At 50.7% G+C, this 22,434-nt stretch overlaps 1 protein-coding gene and 1 long non-coding RNA gene across 2 annotated transcripts; one reads left to right on the top strand and one right to left on the bottom strand.

Annotated features, from left to right (window-relative positions):
* Window positions 1-634: 634 nt before the first annotated feature.
* Window positions 635-16,319, bottom strand: LOC119813083. Its single transcript, XR_005285152.1, has 3 exons — window positions 16,179-16,319; window positions 9,727-9,946; window positions 635-1,957 (listed from the first exon to the last, which is right to left on the bottom strand). It is a non-coding gene; the product is annotated as an uncharacterized LOC119813083 (long non-coding RNA).
* On the top strand, window positions 1,405-21,451 carry Trpv2 (transient receptor potential cation channel subfamily V member 2). Its single transcript, XM_038328199.1, has 15 exons — window positions 1,405-1,756; window positions 3,710-3,991; window positions 6,352-6,485; window positions 8,097-8,387; window positions 9,671-9,969; window positions 12,446-12,619; window positions 12,868-13,023; window positions 13,603-13,701; window positions 14,185-14,255; window positions 14,684-14,849; window positions 16,214-16,280; window positions 16,897-17,225; window positions 18,280-18,407; window positions 19,329-19,408; window positions 21,251-21,451. The coding sequence occupies exons 2-15, from the start codon at window positions 3,804-3,806 to the stop codon at window positions 21,337-21,339; spliced, it is 2,271 nt and encodes a 756-aa protein (XP_038184127.1). The 5' UTR covers window positions 1,405-1,756; window positions 3,710-3,803; the 3' UTR covers window positions 21,340-21,451.
* The last annotated feature ends 983 nt before the right edge of the window (window positions 21,452-22,434 follow it).

The following is a 22,434-nucleotide window of genomic DNA, read 5'->3' as shown; positions in this document are numbered from 1 at the left end:
TCAGAGATCTGCCTGTTTCTGCCTCCCAAGTACTGGATTAAAGGTGTATACCACCATGCCAAGCAAATCAGTGTGTGTGTGTGTGTGTGTGTGTGTGTGTGTGTGTGTGTGTGTGTGTAGGTATTTTGCCTGCATGTATATCTGTGCACTATGAACATACCTGGTGCTTGCCGAGACCAGAAGAAGGTTTCAGATCTACTGGAGTTAGAGTTACAGACACTTGTGAAGCTCCCTACCATAGAGAAAATAGTAAACTAAACTAAAATCTGGCTGGCTGCTGTGGCTACTGACTTCACACCAGATGGCACAGGTCTGGAGTGTAGCATGGGGAAGGCAGAGTGTCAGAGCAGGGCCTCTGGACTGTGTCAGGTTGTTGGACAAAGTTTTGCATTTTATTTTATTTGGGTTTTTTTTTTGTTTTTTGGTTTTTTTTTTGTTTTTTTCGAGACAGGGTTTCTCTGTGGCTTTGGGAGCCTGTCCTGGAACTAGCTCTTGAAGACCAGGCTGGCTTTGAACGCACAGAGATTCACCTGCCCCTGCCTCCCAAGGCGTGTGCCACCACTGCCTGGCCAAAGTTTGCATTTTATACTAAGTACTATTAAACAGTGACTTTGAGCGGAGAAGTAGGCTTTACTTGGCATTTACTTATTAATTTATTTGTTGTTATTTAGTTTTTCTTTACTTGTTGATACTGGAGGTCAGACCCAGGGCCTTACACACGCCACTACGTGCTCCACCACTAAACTAAAGCTGGCCCTTGGTTTACATTTTTAGAGGCCACTTTAGTTGACATGAGATGAGGGGTGAGAGACAAATTTGGAAATGGCGGAACTTTCCCAGGTGAGAGAAATTGATGGTTTGGACCACTCAGACAAAAGTCAGGACATGGAACAAAGACAGAGGTCTTAGAGAAAAGCGGGGACGTGGGGAGGGGGAGTAAGTGAAAGTTGGGGGCAGGGGGGAGGACAAGCTAGTCCCAGTTCTCTACGGCAGGACCAAGGCTGACAATTTCAACCACTCCTGTTGGCCTCCCTGTCCCCACCTGCTGGCTGCTTCTGGAAGTGCCCTTATAACTGGTGCCTTGAAGATCCCTGGGGTCAGGACGCTGAGGAAATCTCTCCCTAGATGGAAATATGGCTGGATGGGTGGGGCTGCATTCTTTGGGACAAAAGTTAGACTGAACCTCTTCTCTCCCTGGGGCTATCACACTCTTCTCTCCCTCGTTTATGGGTCAGCCAGTTACGAACCACATGACTTCTGGGGGGCACATGATGGTAAGAACCGGGAGGGTGGGAGTCAGTGTCTCGGGGCACGAATCCCACACCCATACCAGCTCCCACCCAAGCCAAGGTCCCAGCGCCCTAGGACTGCCTCTGATAGCCCCAGGGGGCTTCTTTGGCCATGAGTCGGGGTGGAAGTGCACCGACGAAGGGGCAGGGCGTGTCTCCCCAGCGCAGGGTGTGGCCAGTGGTCCAGATGATAAGCCTGATGGCCAGTCACTGGTCCTTGACCGGTCGGCGCTAAATCCCCACTGTCCACTGTGCGCAACGAACAGGTTGAGGGTGGACAACACAGAGAGAGCTCGGAGCGGGCTGCGGAGGTTCCCGCAACCCACAGCTGTCAGAGCCGGGCCGCGCCCCTCGCGGCTGCACTTCCTCTCTCAGTCCCCGCTGCCGCTGCTGGAGAGCCCCGCTAGGCTCGGTGATCCTAGTGGCCTTCAGTCTGCTGCCTCTACGCCTCAGCTTCAGCCTGCGTGGTAAGTTGATTGGCAATTTCGGGATATCCTAGAGGCTGCGTCTGGAAGTCTAACAGTGATCGGGTGGCTCTCCGTGCATCTCCATGCTTGAGTAAGGGTCTGCGTGGGATCTGGCTCCCTGGAGCCCCCAGGCCTCCTCCTCTGCTGCCAAAATGGGGATTCCAGGAGGTAAGGTAGCAGCCAGGGAGACAGTTGTTGCTGCTGGGGGAGGGGGAGCGAAAATGGTGTCAGAGGCGGCAGGCGCCAGGATTTGCTTGAGGACAGAAGCTAGGCTGCAGGAGCCCATGCCATAATGTGGGCAGAAAGGTGGAGGTGACCATTCAGGTCCCCTGGCTGCTGTGGAAAGTGCCCCACCCAATTCTTTGAGGGGACTGGGATCCTGTAACAATTTGAGCCCAGGCCGCACTGCCACTTCATCTCTTAGCCCTGTTCTTTTCGGTATCTTTCTTTCACCTACCTGCTCCCTACCCCCTTCTCCCACCCCTGACCCGGCTCTGATTCTCTCCTTCCTTCCGTTTCTGCCCTCTGGGGAAGACAGAAGCTCCCCAGCTCTAACTAGAGCCCAGCCGTCTCACGTGATGGAGGCTGTGGTTGCAGTTTTCTGGTGAGGGTGAGGTTAAGTCAGTTAACCCTAGACCCAGTATGGCGTCTAAGGTGGGAAGGCAGATGGAGCTCGCCAATCTAAAGCCCCTACAGAGGTGGCATCTGATGCTCTCAGACATGAGTCACACAGGAAACGTAATTGGGTCCTGAGAACTGAAGAGGAACACCACGACATAAAGCAAAGCAAAGTGGAAGATTGCTTCCCTTTTCTGAGCCTCAGTTGTTCCGGCAGCAAAAGGAGGGATTTGGTAGGCCAACGGTTCCACTGGAGTATCTTCCTTTCTGCAATGAAGGGTTGAGCGACATGCCCTGGCCCGGCAACTGACGTTTTATCTGTCTGAACCACTGGGCACTGGGTTTGATGTCATGTAGAGAAAGGGTGGGGTTACCCCCAAATGGAGTGTGAGCTTCTTTCTTTCCTGTCTTTCTTTCTCTGTCTCTGTCTCTCCCTCTCTCCCTCCCTCCCTCCCTCCCTCCCTCCCTCCCTCCCTCCCTCCCTCCCTCCCTCTCTCTCTCTCTCTCTCTCTCTCTCTCTCTCTCTCTCTCTCTTTCCTTCTGTTTTTCGAGACATGGTTTCTCTGTGCAGCTTTGGAGCCCGTCCTGGAACTCACTCTGTAGACCAGGCTGGCCTGGAACTCACAGAGTTCCGCATGCTTCTGCCTCCTGACTGCTGGGATTAAAGGTGTGTGCCACCACCTCCCAGCCAGTGTCTGGCTTTTTATATGGAGACCAGAGATCCAGGTTCAGGTCCTCCTGGTTGTGTGGCAAGCACTTTGCTGGTTAGATGATCTCCTTATCCTTCTTTCTTTCTTTCTTTCTTTCTTTCTTTCTTTCTTTCTTCCTTTCTTTCTTTCTTTCCTCCCTTCTTTATTTCCTTCCTTCTTTCTTTCCTTCCTTCTTTCCTTCCTCTTATTTTTTGAGGCAGAGTAGACCAGGCTAGCTTCAAACTCCATGTAGCTGGGGATGACTTTGAACTTCTGATCCTCTTGCTCCTACTCCTCCCTCCCTTCCCCCCTTTTCTCTTTTTGGTTTTTTTGAGACAGGGTTTCTTTGCATAGCCCTGGCTGTCCTGGAACTAGCGCTGTAGACCAGGCCTGCCTCTACCTCCTAAGTGGTGGGATTAAAGGCATGCATGATCACTTACTGCCTGGTGCCCCTACCTCTTTTTAAAAATATTTTATAAATTTATCATTTATTTTCTGTGTGTATCTTGCTTTGGGTCACAGGTGGCTTATGCTTTGCTGAAGACAGGAGCCAGCGCTTCCTGCTTCCTGCGTGGCAGGCAATCACTCTATTTACTGCACTTCCTCCCAGCTCCTACTCTCAGCTTCTTGCTACCACCTTCTACAGGTCCCAGCCAAGTCCGCTCCCCTGCGGGATGAGGGCCTTGGCATCTCCATCACCATAGAAGTTCCGGCTGTAAGGAGCATCGTCCTCTCTCAGGATGACTTCACCTTCCAGCCCCCCAGCTTTTAGGCTGGAGACATCAGATGGAGACCAAGAAGACAGTGCTGAAGTGAACCAAGGGAAGCATGAGCCACCCCCCATGGAGTCACCATTCCAGGGCGAGGACCGGAATTTCTCCCCTCAGATCAAAGTGAATCTCCACTACCGAAAGGGACTAGGTGTCAGGTAAGGCAGCAGATGGGGCTGGGACAAGAGAGGCTCCCACACAGCACCCCAAAGTCACTCAGTGACCAATCCAGCACCTGCCTCTTCCTCATTGCCTAGCTATGGTGGCTCCTAAGTCTCACATTCTCTTCCCTAGGGTCACTCCTTCCAGAATGGTCTCCATACGTGGCCCTCGGCCAAGATTATGTTTTTTTTGGGTAGGGACACTCTCATTCAGTACCAAGTATGCAACTGACAATCAAATTCCCTTGTTGATGTTTGACTCCCAGCGATTAAGGTTCCTATGTGGTAGCTGGGGTGGTGGCTGGATCCACGGTGCATCCAGGGAGACAGAGACACCTGGACCTGTCTTGAGTGCATCTCTGCTTTGCTCCAAAGCTGACATGGTTGCTCAGGCAATGTGGATCCTGAGAATTGAGGACAGTAGGCTTTTGCTCATTGTCATCTGTGCTTTGAGTTTCCTGTGTTCTCGCTGTCAATTCAGTGAGTGGGGGAAGGGGCACTGCTTCTAGTCCTGCTAGGAAACTGTACCTGGCTTCCCAGAATTGAATCCTCATGGGCCAGCAAGATTGCCAGGAAAGCCTATTTCTCCTTGCTCATCCCGAGATTTGGCCACCAGCCTTGGCCCGCTACGTTGTCTGTGCCAGAGAACTGTGGCCAGATTTATGCTAGCTCAGACAGGTGCATGGGAGGTGTTTGTTTGTAGTGTGGCTGGCCTCATAGAGTTAGAATGGGCTCCCTGATACCCTTTGGAGCCCCAGTCTGTGCCTTTCTTTGCCTCTTGATTCCTGCCCTGGTGGGAGGAAGCACAGTCCAAATGGCCATAATTTCCAAGCAGACAGACAGGGCTGTGACAGAGCTCTTCATGGTCATGTGGCCATGTGGCTAACTCAGTGAAGGGTGCTCATCTAGCCAGGATGATGCAGACACATCCCTGTGTGGCACTGCAGATGTGGGGACTGGCTTTAGACACCATGACGGTATGGCTTCAGGAGTCGATGACCCCGTTAGTCACCCTGTGTGTCAGAGTCACCAGTTCTTATTGGTCAGCTCATTCCTCAGGAGATCTGCCTGTTTGCTTTCTTGTTCTTAGGCAGGCTCTTGCTATATAGCCCAGGCTAGCCTCCAATTTGAGGTGATCTTCCTGCGTCAGCCTCATGAGTGGTGGGATTACAGGTATGTGCTACCATGCCCATCTTTCCATGGATGTTAAATTGGGACCTAAGAGTACCTAAATCATGGAATAGCTGTCTTTTCTTATTTTGACCTCTCTCCCCTCCTATCTTCTTTTCATAGTTCTAGGGGCCCCAACATTAAGCAGGCTATTGTGAATCCTGACACAGCCTAGGAATGGGTTGCCTAGACACATTTGGGGACTTAATGTGCAGTATTCCAGATACACTGTATGGGATAATCACTTTGTTTGATGATATTTCCTTGGGTCCTTATAATAACCATGGAATATTTCCATTTCTCAAGGAGCAAAATGGTTAAGAGAGGTTAAGTGACTTGTGGGGGAGATGGGGCCATCTCACTAAGCAACTGTCCCCATCACATTACAACCCCAGAGCGTTGTCTGATGAGCCCCAGGAAGCCTCTTCTGGGCTCTGTGGAAGAGATTTCCTGGAAGTGCAGCTTCTCAGTAAAACCATGGTCAACTTATGCTATCTAGTGCTGGGTGACCAAGATAGTCTATCTCTGGGAAATATCTTGTTCGCCCAGCCGAGACCCTCTCTAGATGGTCTCATGGAAATGGGGCAGCTTCCGTGGTGCTCCAGTTCTGCACGGTGTGACTTTACTTGTTTGCCTAACGGCGAGCAGGGTGGCTCACTGCCCGTAGGGCTGGAGTAAAGAAGAGTTAGTGCAGACTTCTAACCAGTGAGCAGACACTGTCTCAGCTTTTTCACTGGTGCTGGCGATGACCCGAGGCCTCGTGCCAACCACGCAAGCACTTTCCTGCCGAGCTCTGCCTCCGTCCTCCTTTCCACTTCATCCTCAAAGGCAGGGATGCAGGCACCTCACACAACGCTGTCCAGACCCATACCAACGTCCGAGGGCCACTGTGGGGCGTGGGAGCTGGAATGACTCCTGTGGAATCACGAGTCTCTTGAGAGATGATGCACTTGACGCTGAAAATTACCCGAGATGAGTAGAGCCGCAGTATTGCGGCAGGGTAACGTCCCAACCGGTTTCTTCCCCTCTTAAGGAGCCCAAGGAAAGGCCTTCCAAAGAATTACTGTGTGACCTGAGGTGCAGGGCTGATATAGAAGTCCTGATAATACTTCCGTGAAGGAGGAGGCCTCGTGCAGGAGGGGTTGTGGCCTTTCTCCATCATGAGTCACAAAACACATTTTCCACAGCCAGCAGGACCCAAACCGGTTTGACCGCGACCGACTCTTCAGTGTGGTCTCCCGGGGTGTCCCTGAGGAGCTGGCTGGACTGTCAGAATACCTGTGCCGGACCAGCAAGTACCTCACTGACTCAGCGTACACAGGTAGCCCCTTACCCTTTGGCGGCCTTTATGCTCAGGGTCAGAGAGGCAGCTGTGCTGTTCTTGGGGTTGGAGAGACAGATGACTCAGTGGTTGAGATCATCACCAACTGCTCTTCCAGAGGACCTGGCTTAGATTCTCAGTACCCCTGTGGAAGCTAACAACCATCTATAAAAGTAGTTCCTGGAGATCCTATGCCCTTTCCTGGCCTTCATGGGACTGCATGCACTATAAAATAAGCACTCGGGAGGCAGAGGCAGGCAGATCTCTGTGAGATCGAGGCCAGCCTGGTCTACAGAGCTAGTTCCAGGACAGCCAGGGCTATACAGAGAAACCTGTCTCAAAAAACAAACAAACAAACAAACCAACCAACCAAATTGAAAAAAATATGTACTGTAGAAGATTTAAATGGTAAAGAAATGTGTAAGGCCAAGGGGAGAAAAAACAGCCTGTCATCTTGGGCCACTGTGAATGGCTTGGCATCTTTTCAGATTCACCCAGAAGGTTAGATACATAAAGAATTGCCACATGCAATAATGTGTAATATGCTACGCTCCTCTCCTCTGGATACATCTTATTTATTTATTGGTTGTTGAGATGGGGGCTCACTAAGTAGCTCATGAGGCCAGCCTTGACTTAGTCTCCTGCCTTAGCCTCCTGAGGGCCCCAAGGCGTGTGTCCCCACACCTCGCTTCATGGTGCAGGTGATCTCCATGGAGACTGACTATCATTTCATCAAACAGTGCCTGTGTATGACTTTGCTCAGACTGTAGCCTGAGACCTCAGCTTGCTACGTGCTTGGCCCTCTGTGTGCTAAGCACTGTGTTTATGTTATTATCATAACTTTTTATAATAACCTAGGTTATCTCCTAAATCATCGTAAAGGAAAATAGGTTAAAAGAGGCCACGACACTTGCTGAAGGAGTCACAGTCCTTAAGTGAGGGAGTCACTTGTAAAATCTGCACTGGCTTTTTTTTTTTTTTTTAAATAAGGGTCTCATATAACCCAAGCTGGCCTCAGCTATGGAGGCCGAGGATGATCTGGTTTTCTGGTCTTGTCTCCACTTCCTAAGTGCTGGGATTACAGGCACGTGCTGCTGAGACTGGCTGTATGTGCTGCTGGAGCTCAGACCCAATGTCCTCAGCCCTGCCCTGGATATTCATGGACAGACAAAGAATGTCACAGGGTCAGGTGTGGCGGCTCATGCCTTAAATCCCAGCACTTGGGAGGTGGAGACAGGTGGGTCTCTGTGAGTTCGAGGCCAGCCAGAACTAATAAAGTAAGACCCTGTGTCAAAACAAAACAACACACACACCACCACCTCCACCACCACCACCAAAACCCCACACAGTGTTGCATATGTATCAAATTACGTCTTAGAAACTTGGTATTAAGGCAGAAATTGTACTCATGCCTGGTGGTATTTTAATGCCCATCCTCTGGAGTCTTAATATCTTGTAGCCAAGTGTGTTCTCACCAGTTGCATAAAGCAGCAATCTTTTTATATTCTCTCATGAGGTACTCTGGATCCTAGGTTTGCTGTACAAACTGGCAGATGGTCCAGCCTTGCTGGGTCTGAACATTGCCTCTGCCCTTCCCCTCTCTCCTTGCAGAGGGCTCCACGGGGAAGACGTGCCTGATGAAGGCTGTGCTGAACCTTCAGGACGGGGTCAATGCCTGCATCCTGCCCCTGCTGCAGATCGACAGGAATTCTGGCAACCCTCAGCCCCTCGTCAACGCCCAGTGCACCGATGACTTCTATCGTGGCCACAGTGCGCTGCATATTGCCATAGAGAAGAGGAGCCTGTCTTGCGTGAAGCTGCTCGTAGAAAACGGAGCAGATGTGCATGCCCGAGCCTGCGGCCGCTTCTTCCAAAAACACCAAGGAACTTGTTTCTATTTTGGTGAGAGAGCTTTTCTTAGATATGGTGAGACGCAGAATGCGTAAAGCTTTGTCCAAGGTCACATGGTTGGCAGAGCTGGCGCTGAACCCCAGTTTGTTTCTAATTAAATTACTAATTAAATTACAACTTGTATTTTACTGTATTGTAAGAATGCTTAGCCTCCTCCCTTTTTGTGGTTTTGGGTTTTTGTTTGTTTGTCTGTTTTGGGTCAGGGTTTCTCTGTGGCTTTGGAGCCTGTCCTTGTAGACCAGTCTGGTCTCGAACTCACAGAGATCTGCCTGCCTCTGCCTTCCAAGGGCTGGGATTAAGGCATGCGCCACCACTGTTCGGCTCACTTAGTCCCCTTTTAGGCATGGAAACTCAGTACACGTCCAGACAGGGAGAGGGTGGGCTACAAGAACTGCATTGTGCCAAGACTGAGCATGCAGAATCAGAGTGTAACTCAGTGGTGGAGCATGTGGCTGGCATGCATGGGTTCACCTTTTAAAATTATGTATATCTTAATACTTGTTCCTGTGTGTTCACATGAGTGTGGGGGCCAGAAGTTGATTTTAGGTGCCTTTACCTCTTTCTCTGTCTTTTTTTTTTTTTGTGTGTGTTATTGTTGTTGCTGTTGTTGCTTTGTGCTACTTTTGAGACAGGGTTTCTCTGTGTAGCCCTGGCTGTCCTGGAACTTGCTTTGTAGACCACGGTTGTCTCAAGTTCAGAGATCCACCTGCCTCTACCTCCCAAGTGCTGGGATTAAAGGTGACACCACATTCTACCGTGGCAGTCACTATAAAAAATGAGCTATTGTCCCATCCCCTGGGGGATTTATTTACTATTATGTACACAGTGTTCTGTCTGTTTGTATGCTTGCTGGCCAGAAGAGGGCACCAGATCTCATTACAGATGGTTATGAGCCACCATGTGGTTGCTGGGAATTGAACTCAGTATTGTTTGGAAGAGCAGTCAGTGCTCTTAACCTCTGAGCCATCTCTCCAGCCCCCTGGGTTACATTTTTAACACTCCCCCAAAATCATCCAAACAAATAAGTAAATAACAGCAAAAAAAACTTGACCCACTACCACCGCTAAAATAACAAGACCAAAAACCTACTAAATCAAAATGAATCTGATCAAGAAGAATTTGCATTAAGGGGTAGTGAGTTGACTCTGTCAAAGAAGAATGAAAGAGGCAAGGGGGAGGCGCAGCCGGCTATCTGCCTCTTACTCTTCCTTCCTGAGCTGCAGGAAGAGTGATGAGGTGGGAGCAGAAGCTCAAGCTTCCCTCTTGGTCCGCAGGCGAGCTACCTCTGTCTCTGGCTGCATGCACCAAGCAGTGGGATGTGGTGACCTACCTCCTGGAGAACCCACACCAGCCTGCCAGCCTGGAGGCCACTGATTCCCTAGGCAACACGGTCCTGCACGCGCTGGTCATGATTGCAGATAACTCGCCTGAGAACAGCGCGCTGGTGATTCACATGTATGACGGGCTTCTCCAAGTGGGGGTCCGCCTCTGCCCCACTATGCAGCTGGAGGATATCTGCAACCACGAAGGCCTCACACCCCTGAAGCTAGCTGCCAAAGAAGGAAAAATCGAGGTGAGTACTGCCCCTCTCCTGCCTCTCTCAGCTGCAGCAGAACCCGAGCAGACAATTCCTATAAGTATATAACACATTCCGGTTTCTCTCACCCTGGGCCCTTCATTATCTCCCCCCTTTCCTGTCATCCCCTTACATTCCTTTCTCACATTCAGTTCTTTTTGTTTTGTCATGTTTAACTGAGTTTAAACCGGGCCATCTGTGCGATTGTAGGTCTCAAACTATCCATTGGTACCCTGAAGGTTCACAGGAGGCCAATGACTACCTCTTCCCAAGAAACAACGTTTTACAAAAAGATTATTTTTAGGGGCTAGAGAGATGGCTCAGAGGTTAAGAGCATTGCCTGCTCTTCCAAAGGTCCTGAGTTCAATTCCCAGCAACCACATGGTGGCTCACAACCATCTGTAATGGGGTCTGGTGCCCTCTTCTGGCCAGCAGGCATTCACACAGACAGAATATTGTATACATAATAAATAATTTTTTAAAAAAGATTATTTTTATTTTATGTGCACAAGTATTTTGCCTGTATATACATCTGTGCACTGGGAGAACGTCTGGTGCCTGTGGAGGCCGAAAGAGGGTGCAATTACGGATGACTATAAACGTTCATGTGGGTGCTGGGAGCCGAACCTGGATCTTCTGGAGAAGCAGCAAATGCTCAGAACCACTGAGTGATGGCTCCAGCATCTGGAAGATAGCTATTAGCTATTGCTCTGCTGCTGTGATAAAAACACCACGGTCAAGGTAGCTCAGAGGAGGAAGGGTGTATCTGGGCTTAAGTTTCCAGAGGCATGAGCCCATCCCCCTCAGGGCAAGGAAGTGTGTGCAGCAGGCAAGCATGGTGGCTGGAATAGCAAGTCAAGAGCTCAACAGCCAAGTAGGAAAGAGAGAATGAACTGGGAATGCAGCAGAGCTTTCAAAGCTCAAGGCCCACCTACAGTGACATATGTCCTGCAGAACCTACCCAAACAGCACCATCAACTCGGTAGGACCAAGTATTCAAATGAGCCTCTAGGGGACATTTTTATTCACGCTAACACAATAGCCTATTTTCTAGATTTTGTATAATTTGCTATTCGATTTTCTGCAGATTTTATCCACTGTGGCATTCACATTTTCCTCCACTGTATGGTTGGGGCTGGAGAAATAGCTCAGCGGTGAAGAGCACACGTTCTAGCAGAGGACCTGAGTTTGGTGGCCAGCACCCACATCAGGCAGCTCCCAACCAACTGCCTAGAACTCTAGCTTCAGGGAGCCGACTCTCTCACTTCTTTGGGCATATACACAGACATTCATGAATACGCATAAAAATAAGTAATAATAATTTTTTTTCTTTTTTCTTTTTTTTTGGTTTTTCGAGACAGGGTTTCTCTGCAGCTTTTTTTAGAGCCTGTCCTGGAACTAGCTCTTGTAGACCAGGCTGGCCTCGAACTCACAGAGATCCACCTGCCTCTGCCTCCTGAGTACTGAGATCAAAGGTGTACACCATCACTGCCCAGTTCAGAGGGGATATTTTTTGGATCAAAATAAAATAAATATAACTATCAGTTTTAATACCATTTCCTGCTCTCAACTCCTGGTGCTCTTGCTGGAGTGTGTTCTCCTCTCTTTGTTGTCTAAAGGCCTGGCTGGGGCTGCAGAGAGGGTTCAGAAGTTAAGAGTTCTGGCTGCTCTTCCAGAGCAGAATTTGATTCCTGACACACCCAGAGCCGCTCACAACTGTCTGTAACTCCAGTCCCAGGGGATTGGATGACCTCTTCTGTCCTCAGTGGATGCTGCACATATGTGGTACACAGACATACATGCAGGTGAAGTACCCATAAGCACATCAAAACAAACAAAAGACCTTTAAACTCTTAGTTCTGGGGCTGGAGAGATGACTCAGAGGTTAAGAGCACTGCCTGTCCTTCCAGAGGTCCTGAGTTCAATTCCCAGCAACCACATGGTGGTTCACAACCATCTGTAATGAGATCTGGTTCCCCCTTCTGGTCTGCAGGCATACATGCAGGCAGAACACTATATACATAATAAATAAATCCTTGAAAAATTAAAAAAGGCAAAGTTCTATGGCCTATGTAAGTTGCTCCCTCATCTGCACACTTCTTGTCCTCACTCCTCATGTGTGAGCAAAGACTTCTTAATCTGTTTTGGGGTAGGGACCCCTTTCTAGTCTGTTAAGCGTTCTGCACCCTGACCACAGATACGCACATACATGCAACCCCAAGTCCCCAGCTGGGATCTTTGTGCTCCTCGAGGAGCTCAGGAAAGAAATCCATGTAGGCAGGACTGGGTAAGAAAGAGTCAAGCTGCCTGTCAGCCTATGCGTGTGTAGAAATGTAAACCTGACAATTCATCCTTGGTTGGGCATATCGAAGAGCTGAGACATGCTAGAACTTCTGTGCTCTGCAGGGGCTCACAGTGTTGCCCAGCAACAGGGAGGGTGACTAGCAGGTGAGCTCATGTGACTGCCCTGTAGATTTTCAGGCACATTCTGCAGCGGGAGTTCTCAGGACTGTACCAGCCCCTTTCCAGAAAGTTCACTGAGTGGTGCTACGGTCCTGTCCGGGTTTCACTGTACGATTTGTCCTCCGTGGACAGCTGGGAGAAGAACTCGGTGCTGGAAATCATTGCCTTTCACTGCAGGAGCCCGGTAAGCCCGTGGTCTGCCTAGAGATCCTGGCGAAAGGCAAGCCCTCCACGCCATAGTACAGGGCTGGAACGGAGGCGTGTGGGAAGCACCTTTCAGGGATCCTGGGTCTGGGAACCCGTTCCCCATTGCTCCTCTCCATCTCCCTTAGCCCTTGCATGAAGCCTGCTGTGAAGTGGGGGCTTGTCGTACCATCTAGCCAGCCGCGCCCTTCCCACATAGAGCTTTCGCTTCTCCCTTTCCCACCCCAGCACCGGCACCGCATGGTGGTTTTAGAGCCCCTGAACAAGCTTCTGCAGGAGAAATGGGAGCGGCTCATCCCGAGATTCTTCTTCAACTTCGCCTGTTACTTGGTCTACATGTTCATCTTCACCATTGTTGCCTACCACCAACCTTCCCTGGAGAAGGCAAGAACTGGGCGGGGCCATCCGGAACTGGGTGGGGCCATCCTGGGGTGAAAAGTGGAAGCGTCCCATCCTACCACAGCTGACCGCTGGGCTAGGCTTGAGGGATAGGACCTTGAGCTCTTCTGGAAAGAGTCCCCCAGGGTAGTGACAGCAATGACAGTGAATTCTTACTGAATGCTTGCCAGATGTGAGTCAGTAGTCTAAGTGGTCAGCATCTGTTAACTAATGACGGCTCACACCAACCTCTGGTGTGAAGGGCTACCATTCTCAGTTTCCTACCGAGGGAAGGGAGAGGCATAGAGAGGTTAAGTATATTATCTAAGGTAATAAAAACTCTCAGAGGTAGAGATGACCTGAGCCCAGAAAATAAGGCTCCAAACCCAATACTAATAACTGTTCTATGCTTCTAAGGGACAGGAATCAGAGCCTTTCCCCAGAGCTTGTGTCCAACTCTGATGCTCAGTGGCCTCTCCACAGCACAGGCTCAGAATTATCTCTTAACCTAGAGGTCTTTGGATGGCTAGCCATTGGGGATGGGACCCAAGACTCTAGGTCTTATGGGAGTGTCTGTCTCTTCAGCCAGCTATTCCCTCATCAAAAGCGACTTTTGGGGAATCCATGCTGCTGCTGGGCCACATCCTGATTCTGCTTGGGGGTATTTACCTCTTACTGGGCCAGGTAAGGACACCTTCCTATTTCCCCTGCCTATGTAGCTCCCAGTCAACTGAAGCAAGACAGGACTTTACAGGGAGTTAACTATACTCTCTTCACTGCTGGGGAAACAAACCCCCCACACCGGCCAGGACCATCAGCCCAGGGGTAGCCCCACCCACAATGGGCTGGGCCCTCCTCCATCAATCACTAGTGAAGAAAATGCCCTACATACAGGCTTGCCTGCCTACAGCTTGAGCTTACAGTTTACGGAGGCATTTCCTTAGTTAGTGTTCCCTCCTCTCAGATGACTCTGGCTTATGTCAAGTTGACATAAAACTGTCCAGCCCAAGCTACATATTGAGAGGGAGGGAGGAAGGCTAACGATTTAGCCCCTGGGGTGGTGTTCGCCAGGTTCCTAAACACTTGTGAAGCAAGTCCGGGGAGCGTTCTGGCTGCACTTAGACCTGAAGAGCAAGGGTCACCCTCTGACCTCTCTCTCCTCCACAGCTGTGGTACTTCTGGCGCCGCCGTCTGTTCATCTGGATCTCATTCATCGACAGCTACTTTGAAATCCTCTTGTACGGGAGTCTCCTTTCTTATACTGCCCCTGATGTCTGGGTGTGGCAGGTGTGATAGAGAGCTCCAAGCTGGTTGTAGAGACCAGGACTCAGGACTCCGAGCTGTTCCGGGGGCCAGGATGGGAGTGTGCACCAGACCTGGGCACCCTGGATGTGGGCGAGCTTGGCTGGGCCCGTTCGCGTCCCCATCTTTATAGAACCCGTTTCCATGTTGTGCCCCAATTTTTGAAGACATTCTCTGACTCAGGTACCATCATTACAAATGGGAAGCCCAGAGCATAAGTCAATAACTTGCCCAGGGTGGAGGTCAGGCTATGACTGATCTAGCTCCAGACAGATGGAGTCCACCGGATGTGGTAGAGGCAGTCAATGGTGGCTGTTGCCAAGTGGCCTGGAGGTTGATCCACACACATCTTGTCCCCACCCAGCCTTGTCCAGGCTCTGCTCACCGTGCTGTCCCAGGTGCTGCGTTTCGTGGAGACTGAATGGTACCTGCCCCTGCTAGTGTCGTCTCTGGTGCTGGGCTGGCTGAACCTGCTTTACTACACACGTGGCTTCCAGCACACAGGCATCTACAGTGTCATGATCCAGAAGGTGAGAGACGGGGATGGACCAAGTTAGACTAGGGCGGCCTGGGCACCACCTCCCAGTAGGACTCCTTTTGGCCCCATGAGGCAGGAGCTATCCTCAACAGCTAACCTGAGCAGAAGAGAGCTTGCCTAACATTACTGCAGGTGTGGGCATGCATACCCGGATGTCTTCACACACACGCAGATGCATATATATATATATATATATATGTTGTTGGCAGGTGTCCACATAGGAACATAGGCATCTTTCATAAAGGATCGGATCATATTCATATGCACTTATCCATTTGTCTGAGTCTTGGGTCATGACGCCATTTGCACCAGTCTGCACCCAATTCTTCCAACAAGTGTTTAGGAGTGCCCACTGTGGTCCTGGCTCTGTCCTAAACGTTGGGGACACAGCAGTGACAAAACAGACAAGTCCTTCCTCTTTTGACACTGATGTTCCTGTGTGGGGAATGAAATTGCTAAGGAAACAGTCCAGGATGTTGCTGACTCAGAGGAAACACACAGGACGGTGCTATGGAGAGGAACTGGGGCAGATGGTACTTTAGAGGGTTGGAGTGCAAACCTTTTTTTTTTTGTTGTTGTTTGTTTTCAAGACAAAACCCTTTCTAAAGAGGGATTTTGTTTTGTTTTGTTGAAACAGGGTTTCTCTGTGTAGTCCTGGCTGTTCTGGAACTAGCTCTTGTAGACCAGACTGGCCTCGAACTCACTGAGATCCTCCTGCCTCTGCCTCCCGAGTGCTGGAATTAAAGCCGTGCACCACCACTGCCTGGCTGGGAGTGTTTAAGTTTTCTTTTTATGCAATGTAGAGGATGGGACCCGGACCCTCATACAAGCTAGGCAAGCACCTACCACTGGGATAGACCCACAGTCCTTAGCAGTGACCTGGAAAGAATGAGTCAGTCACCTCAGAGTGGAGGAGGAAGCATCCTCTTCAGAGGGAACAGTAAAAGGGAAGGCACAGAGCCAGAACCAGGGGAGAGAGCTTTGACAGCCAGGAGACAGCCAGGAGATGGCAATGCCAAGGAGCTCAAGTGTGGGGAGGGAGTAGGTGGCAGGGGGTGCCTGGGGTTTTAAAATTCTGGTAAAAGAGGGAGTGGAGAAATGGCTCAGCGGTTAGGATCAAAGTCAGGCTCACATGCCTGCAGGCAAGCACTTTCGCCCGCTTTCATCTGAGCTGGAGGCAGATTCTTTGAAAAGCTCCCGCTGCTCAGAATGACCTGGGTTTGTACAGACCCAGTCTGTGAGAGGGAAGTGTGTACAAAGGAACCCGACTTACGGGGGTGGGGGGGGTGGGGGTGGGGTTGGAATGCTGTGGGTCACTCACCCAGTCTTCCTTCTCCTTGGGCTTGTGTGTTCCAGGTCATTCTTCGCGACCTGCTCCGATTCCTGCTGGTCTACTTAGTCTTCCTTTTCGGCTTCGCTGTAGGTAAAGACTCTTCTAGCCGTTGAGCGTGTGTGTTCCTGTGTAGTGCCTGCATGTGTGCGCATGTGGGTCTGTGAACATACGTGTATGCATGCAGAGAGACCTGAGTGGGCTACAGGGTGTCTTCTGCTATTGTTCTCTGTCTTATTGCCTTGAGATAGCATCTCTTACTGAAATGGAAACTTGCTGGTTTTTGATTAGCATGGACAGGGAGTGCTAGGAATCTGCCTGTCTGTGTCCGGCAATGCTGGGGTTATAGCCATGTATGACTTTAAAGTTTTTAAATTACATTTATTTGTGTGTGTGTGTGTTGGGGGCGATCAGAAGACAACTTATGAGGAGGTAATTCTTTTCTTCCATCAAAAAGAAATGGGGATCAAATACAGGTCATCAGATTTGGAGGCAAACATTCTAACTCCATGAGCCATCTTGCCAGCCAATGCCCAACTTTTTGCCTGGGTGCTGGAGATTCAAACACAGGCCCTCAAGCTGGCAACACAAGCACCTTTACCCACTGAGCCATCTCCCTGGTCCAGATGCCCCTTCTTGCCCCCGCCCTGCAGCCTGCCTGTCTGTCTCCCAGACTGAGACCCTCCCTCTCTCTCTCCCTTACCCATAGCCCTAGTGAGCTTGAGCCGGGAAGCCCAAAGCCCTAAAGCCCCTGCCAGTAACAACACCACAGTGACAGCACAGCCCATGGCGGGCCAGGAAGAGGAGGAGGTCCCTTATGGGGGCATTCTGGATGCTTCACTGGAGCTCTTCAAGTTCACCATCGGGATGGGCGAGCTGGCCTTCCAGGAGCAGCTGCGCTTTCGCGGGGTGGTGCTGCTGTTACTGTTGGCCTATGTGCTTCTCACCTATGTTCTGCTGCTCAACATGCTCATCGCCCTCATGAGTGAGACCGTCAACAGCGTTGCCACTGACAGCTGGAGCATCTGGAAGCTGCAGGTACTGCCTGTGAGAGAGTACTCGTACTGTACGCTCCTCTCTCACCCTTGAGACCCTGCTGCAGGCCCAGCACCCGCTCACGCGAGCTCAGCCCAGCCGGACCAACCTCTGGATTGCAGCCATTCATTCCACTGTAGGGTTGTTAAAAGGATCATATGAACCCAGGAATATGTAGCGTTCGGAATAGTGCCAGGCACACTGTAGGTGCTCACTGAGTCAGTTATCATGATCCGTTAGCATTATTATGGAGACAGAGTTTCACTATGTATCGCTGATTGGCCTCCAACTCACAGCAACCCCATACCTCAGGCTTGTGAGTGCAGTGAGTCACCATGCCTGAATATCAAGTGTGTCTTGAATGCCTATTGCTGGTAGGGTTATGCAGGACTGGCCCCACAGAGAATAAGACAAAGGCCCCTCCTGAGCTCCACTTATGTAAAACACAGCTAGATTGATGTAGGTGGAGGGGAGAGATGGGAGGTCTGATATGCCCCCCCCCCTCAGAAGCATTAGACTTGTCTTACTTGATGAGAGAAAGGCGGTGTAGGTTTTGGCCAGGGAGAGCCTTGTCCTGGAGGTTGGATTCTGCTGCCATGTTATTGCTGTCCTTGGGCCATTTCCTCCTTGAGCCTCAAGTGCTGGCACCAGTGGGGTCTGGGATGCCCTGGCATGTGTGTGTGAGTGGGCATGCTCGTGAGAGAGGGGAATATGGTCTGGAGTCTGACGTGCAGAAGAACAAGTCACTGTTGAGTATTCCTCATGTGTATGCCACCAACACCACTGGAGGTGTCTTTTCCTTAGCTTATGGATGGGGAAATTGACATTCCGAGAGGACTGGAACCTCATGCCCCACAAAATATCAGATATTGCAAGCTAGATTCCAGCTCACATGACATACACACACACACACACACACACACACACACACACACACACATATATATATATATATATATATATCCTGTAAAGTTCTGTGAGGGCATTTTTTTCCCTTGCTCTAGGCACTTCTTTCTCTAGGCAGGGTACCAAGATATTTTGCTTCCTTTGTCCCCAGAAAGCCATCTCTGTCTTGGAGATGGAGAACGGTTACTGGTGGTGCAGGAGGAAGAGGCATCGCTCAGGGAGGTTGCTGAAAGTCGGCACCAGATGGGACGGTGTCCCCGATGAGCGCTGGTGCTTCAGGTGAGCAAAGTGGGCAGGACAGGGTGGGGCCTTGGATAGCCCAGGATAGTGAGGAGAACCAGAGTACCCTACCTGGGCAGGTAAGATCAGGGATGCTGGATCTAAGAGACACAGACCCCACTCCCTAGCCCCACTGCTGCTGCCTGTGCATTAGCCTGTCTAACCCTGCCATACCAGTGGTGTAAACTTAAGGTTCTTCCCTGGTGGCTCCTGACTTCCTCTCAGGCCAAGAAGCCAGTATTCTGGGGTTACTGTGGCTACTGTCATCCATAGCTCTTCCAGTCTGATCTTGGAGTTATATCCCCTTCCATGGAAACCAAGCTTTTCAGTGTTCAGAGAAGAGGGAATCGTCATGACAGAGAATGTGGTACCTAATGTCCGTCCGGTCACAGCCGACACTTTTACAGGCAGCAGCTAAGCAAGGGAGAAGGTGAGGGCCGTATTTGTGACAAGTAGCCACAAAAGAGCCCAGAACCTGAAGCCCAAAGATACACCTGATCAGTCACACCTGTAACCCCAGCAATTAGGAGGCAGAGGCAGGAGTATCTCAGTGAGTTCGAGGCCAGCCTAGTCTACACAGCAAGTTCCAGGACAGCCAGGACTACACAGAAACCCTCTCTCAAAAAAACAAAAACAAAAAACAAACAACTGAGAATAGTTGGGGAGAAGGGCACCTCTCCCTCCACCCATGTACATGTCTGACTTTAGGGGCTGTATGTAATCCGAGAGTCACAAGGACAGAACTTGTGGGATGTGGGTGGACCAAAGCCTTGTTAGGGAAGGGCAGGAACAAAGAAAACAAAACCATCTTCCTCCTCTTACAGTCCCCTGGGAGAAGGGAGGTGAGCCCTCCCAAGGGCAAAGGCTGCTGCTAGGCACTGCTAGCTTCCTCATACATTAGAGCTGTTTTGTCTACTGCAGGGTGGAGGAGGTGAACTGGGCTGCATGGGAGAAGACACTCCCCACCTTGTCTGAGGATCCGTCAGGGGCGAACAGCCCTGGTGAGTAGGCTTGGGACCAGCCCTTGCCCTGGTTCTTGTGAGCATGTGCTGTGGGTTTGCTGGCAACACAGCCTTTGAGAGGCCAGGGTGGGACTCGGCCCTGCTGTGTGGCTGCTCTGCAGCTGTGCCCACACCTGCTTCTCCTGTAGGGATTGGTGCCTCAGTTCCTCTGTGGCAGGTGCCCTGCTGGCCTATCAGGGGAAAGATTCTCAGCTCGAAGTACGCTCTGCCTATCTGCCTCACTCTGGCCTCTCTGCTATCTTTTCCCCCTGCCCTGGTTATCCGTTGCACCTTTTGTCCAGGTCTGGGCTGGATCTGTGTTCCCAGCAAGGGAGTAAGTCAGGGAGTATGTTCCCCCAGACCCCCATCCTGTCCTGGCCTACCACAGGGGCGGCATCTCCCTGGGCCACTGCTTCGCTTGACAGGCCAGTTTACCTGCCCTGAGATTTCCACCAGCATAAGCACCGCCCCGTCAACTCCACAGCAGAAATCACTTCCTGCCTGGTGGTAGTGGTGCCTTTAATCCTAGCACTTGGGAGGCAGAGGCCTCTCTGTGTGTTCAAGGCCAGCCTAGTTTACAAAACGAGTTCCTGGACAGCCAGAACTGTTGCAGAGAAAAACCCTGTCTCAAAATACACACACACACACACACACACACACACACACACACACACACACCACTTCCTGTAAGTCTCCGTGGCATTTGACCTTTTCATTAGTCTTTCTGGTCTAGCATAGTGCTAACCTTTCCTGTCTCCACCTCTCTGCCTCCTCCAAGACCCCTCCCTCCCAACTCAGGGATGTTCTCCTCAGCTTTCAAGGGTTCACCTCAATTTTCCCTCTCTTCCCTGCCAAATGCCCTCACCCTACCACCCTCCCAAATTGCATGTGACCTGTTTCAAGGAAGCTCCTGGCCGCTCCAAAGCCTCCAGGTTTTCTACCTCCTATTTCCACCCCAAGGCTTTCTTGGCTTTCTCTACCCCTTCACACCATGCCAGGATGATGAGTCATTTTGCCCCCAATCTGGTCCAGGTATTCCATACCCAAATCCCCCTCCCAAACCCTGCTGTGCGTGGCCACACCAGCTTGGCTGCAAATAGTCTTGGGGTTGGCCTAGCAGGTAGCAGGTATGTAGCTCCACTCTTCACACCCAGATGGGGATCTCTGTCCATCCCTCCCACCTGAAGCTGACATCCTTGGTCTCTTCGGCATCCCCTTACCCTTGTACCTCTGTACCCACTGCAAGGTGTCTCAGTAGCTACAAGCATGTACCTCCACCTTCAGACAAAGCTTTCTGCTTCAGGCCTGTCCCATTCCATTCTGGCTAATGTAGACAAGGGCTTTACAGGGCCCCCACTACACAGCCCCTGAAGGCGCAAATAGTTTCCAGCGTGGAGCTCAAGGCCCAGAGCGGTTGTCTGACTCATGACTCAGGGTTCTGTCAACATGGTGGCCATTCACACTGCGATATTCTTTGTTCTTTGCTTCCTTGACACCTTCTTGTCTGTCTCTGCGCTCTCCTCTTCTCAGGGTGTCCCTACCCACCCCAACACCTGCTTCCTCCTTTTCTTCAGTATGTCTCGGATCTTCCAGTTTCTGACAGAGCCTGTCAGCTCTGGGGGCTTTTGCGTTGCTGTGGTGAGACCGTGAATAGCCCGAGGAAGGGGTTCAGGAGATTCTGGTAGCAGGAACAAAGCAGGGAGATGGGACTGCAGGATCGACTGTTATACTCAGAACATGGCAGGCTTTGTGTTGTGGCCCTTTCTTGTTTCCCAGGCACCTACTGCCAGGGGATGCACCAAGGGCAAAGCCACGCCACAGTGTTCCTCATTCTGTTCACAGGTTATGAAAATAACCCAAGCTCTAAACCTGGGAATAGCCACGCCACAGAGGAAGATCACCTGCCCCTCCAGGTCCTCCAGTCCCACTGATGGCCCAGATGCGGCAGCAGGCTGGCACGGCAGAATAGGGAACCCTTCCAGCCACCCCCACTAGCTCCGAGGCTTCTGAATTTTGGTGGAAATATAAATATTTTTTTCATAACTAAGTGTTCTAGAAGTATTATTTGAACAAAATCACGGGGGCCTGGCACCTGGTGATATGTGCTTGTGTCTCCAAGTGCCCACCTGGCTCGGGGGCTAGTCTGCTCAGAAACCTCACTGGCTGGCTATGCCTCAGTTCTAGCCCAGTCCTCTTGCATGTGGCAGGCTGAGAGTTGGGTACGAATGAAGCCACTTTCCCACCTCGAGGACTACTAAGTCTCTGCTAAGTGCTGGGTTATCACTCTTTCACTCACCTGGGCTTCATCTTCCCCCACCCCCACGAGTCTTTGCAGGAAAGCCAGAGAGGCCTTCTTGAGACAGAAGACAGGCAAGCCACCTCTGAACTCTGAGAGCCTGAGAGAAGCATCCCCAACCTTGCACGTTTTTGCCGTGATTCCCAGACTCCCCCTCTCCTCCCTACACCTTATGCTTCTAGGGGAATTTGATGAAAAGTCCTTAGGACTTTCTCTTCATCATTCACGAAGCCTGAAGGGTCTCACGTTTGACTTTGACTTGGCATTTGTAGACGTTTCTATGACTTGAAACTCCCAGAAGTGGGGCTGGAGAGATGGCTCAGAGGTTAAGAGCACTGGCTGCTCTTCTGGAGGTCCTGAGTTCAATTCCCAGCAACCACATGGTGGTTCACAACCATCTGTAATGAGATCTGGTGCCCTCTTCTGGCCTGCAGACATACATGGAGGCTGAACACTGTACATAATAAATAAATTAAAAAAAAAAAGAAACTCCCAGAGGAAGAGAGCAAGGAAAGAGCAGCACCTATATTAAAGATTCAAGGCCAAATGACTTGTCTGGAATTGTCTTTCAAACCAGAGTCAAATGATCTTGTGCTATTTTCGGTTTCTTTGACCCCTCTCCCCCATGTCTGACTTAACAGTTTTGTGACTATCAAAACCTTACACCAACTATTCTTAGCAGACCACTAATTTCCACAAAACCATAAGCCAAGAAGGTCACTGGATAGCA

Source organism: Arvicola amphibius, chromosome 4 (assembly GCF_903992535.2).
Source record: "Arvicola amphibius chromosome 4, mArvAmp1.2, whole genome shotgun sequence".
NCBI classification, from domain to species: domain Eukaryota; kingdom Metazoa; phylum Chordata; class Mammalia; order Rodentia; family Cricetidae; genus Arvicola; species Arvicola amphibius.
This window is presented reverse-complemented; position numbering and strand designations above follow the sequence as displayed.

Excerpts from the sequence above, each read along its gene's own strand:
- Trpv2 (XM_038328199.1), top strand. The coding sequence starts at position 3,804 with ATGACTTCACCTTCCAGCCCCCCAGCTTTTAGGCTGGAGACATCAGAT. Across the intron at positions 6,486-8,096 it reads CACTGACTCAGCGTACACAG|AGGGCTCCACGGGGAAGACG; the intron begins GTAGCCCCTTAC and ends CTCTCCTTGCAG. Across the intron at positions 19,409-21,250 it reads GTCAGGGGCGAACAGCCCTG|GTTATGAAAATAACCCAAGC; the intron begins GTGAGTAGGCTT and ends TTCTGTTCACAG.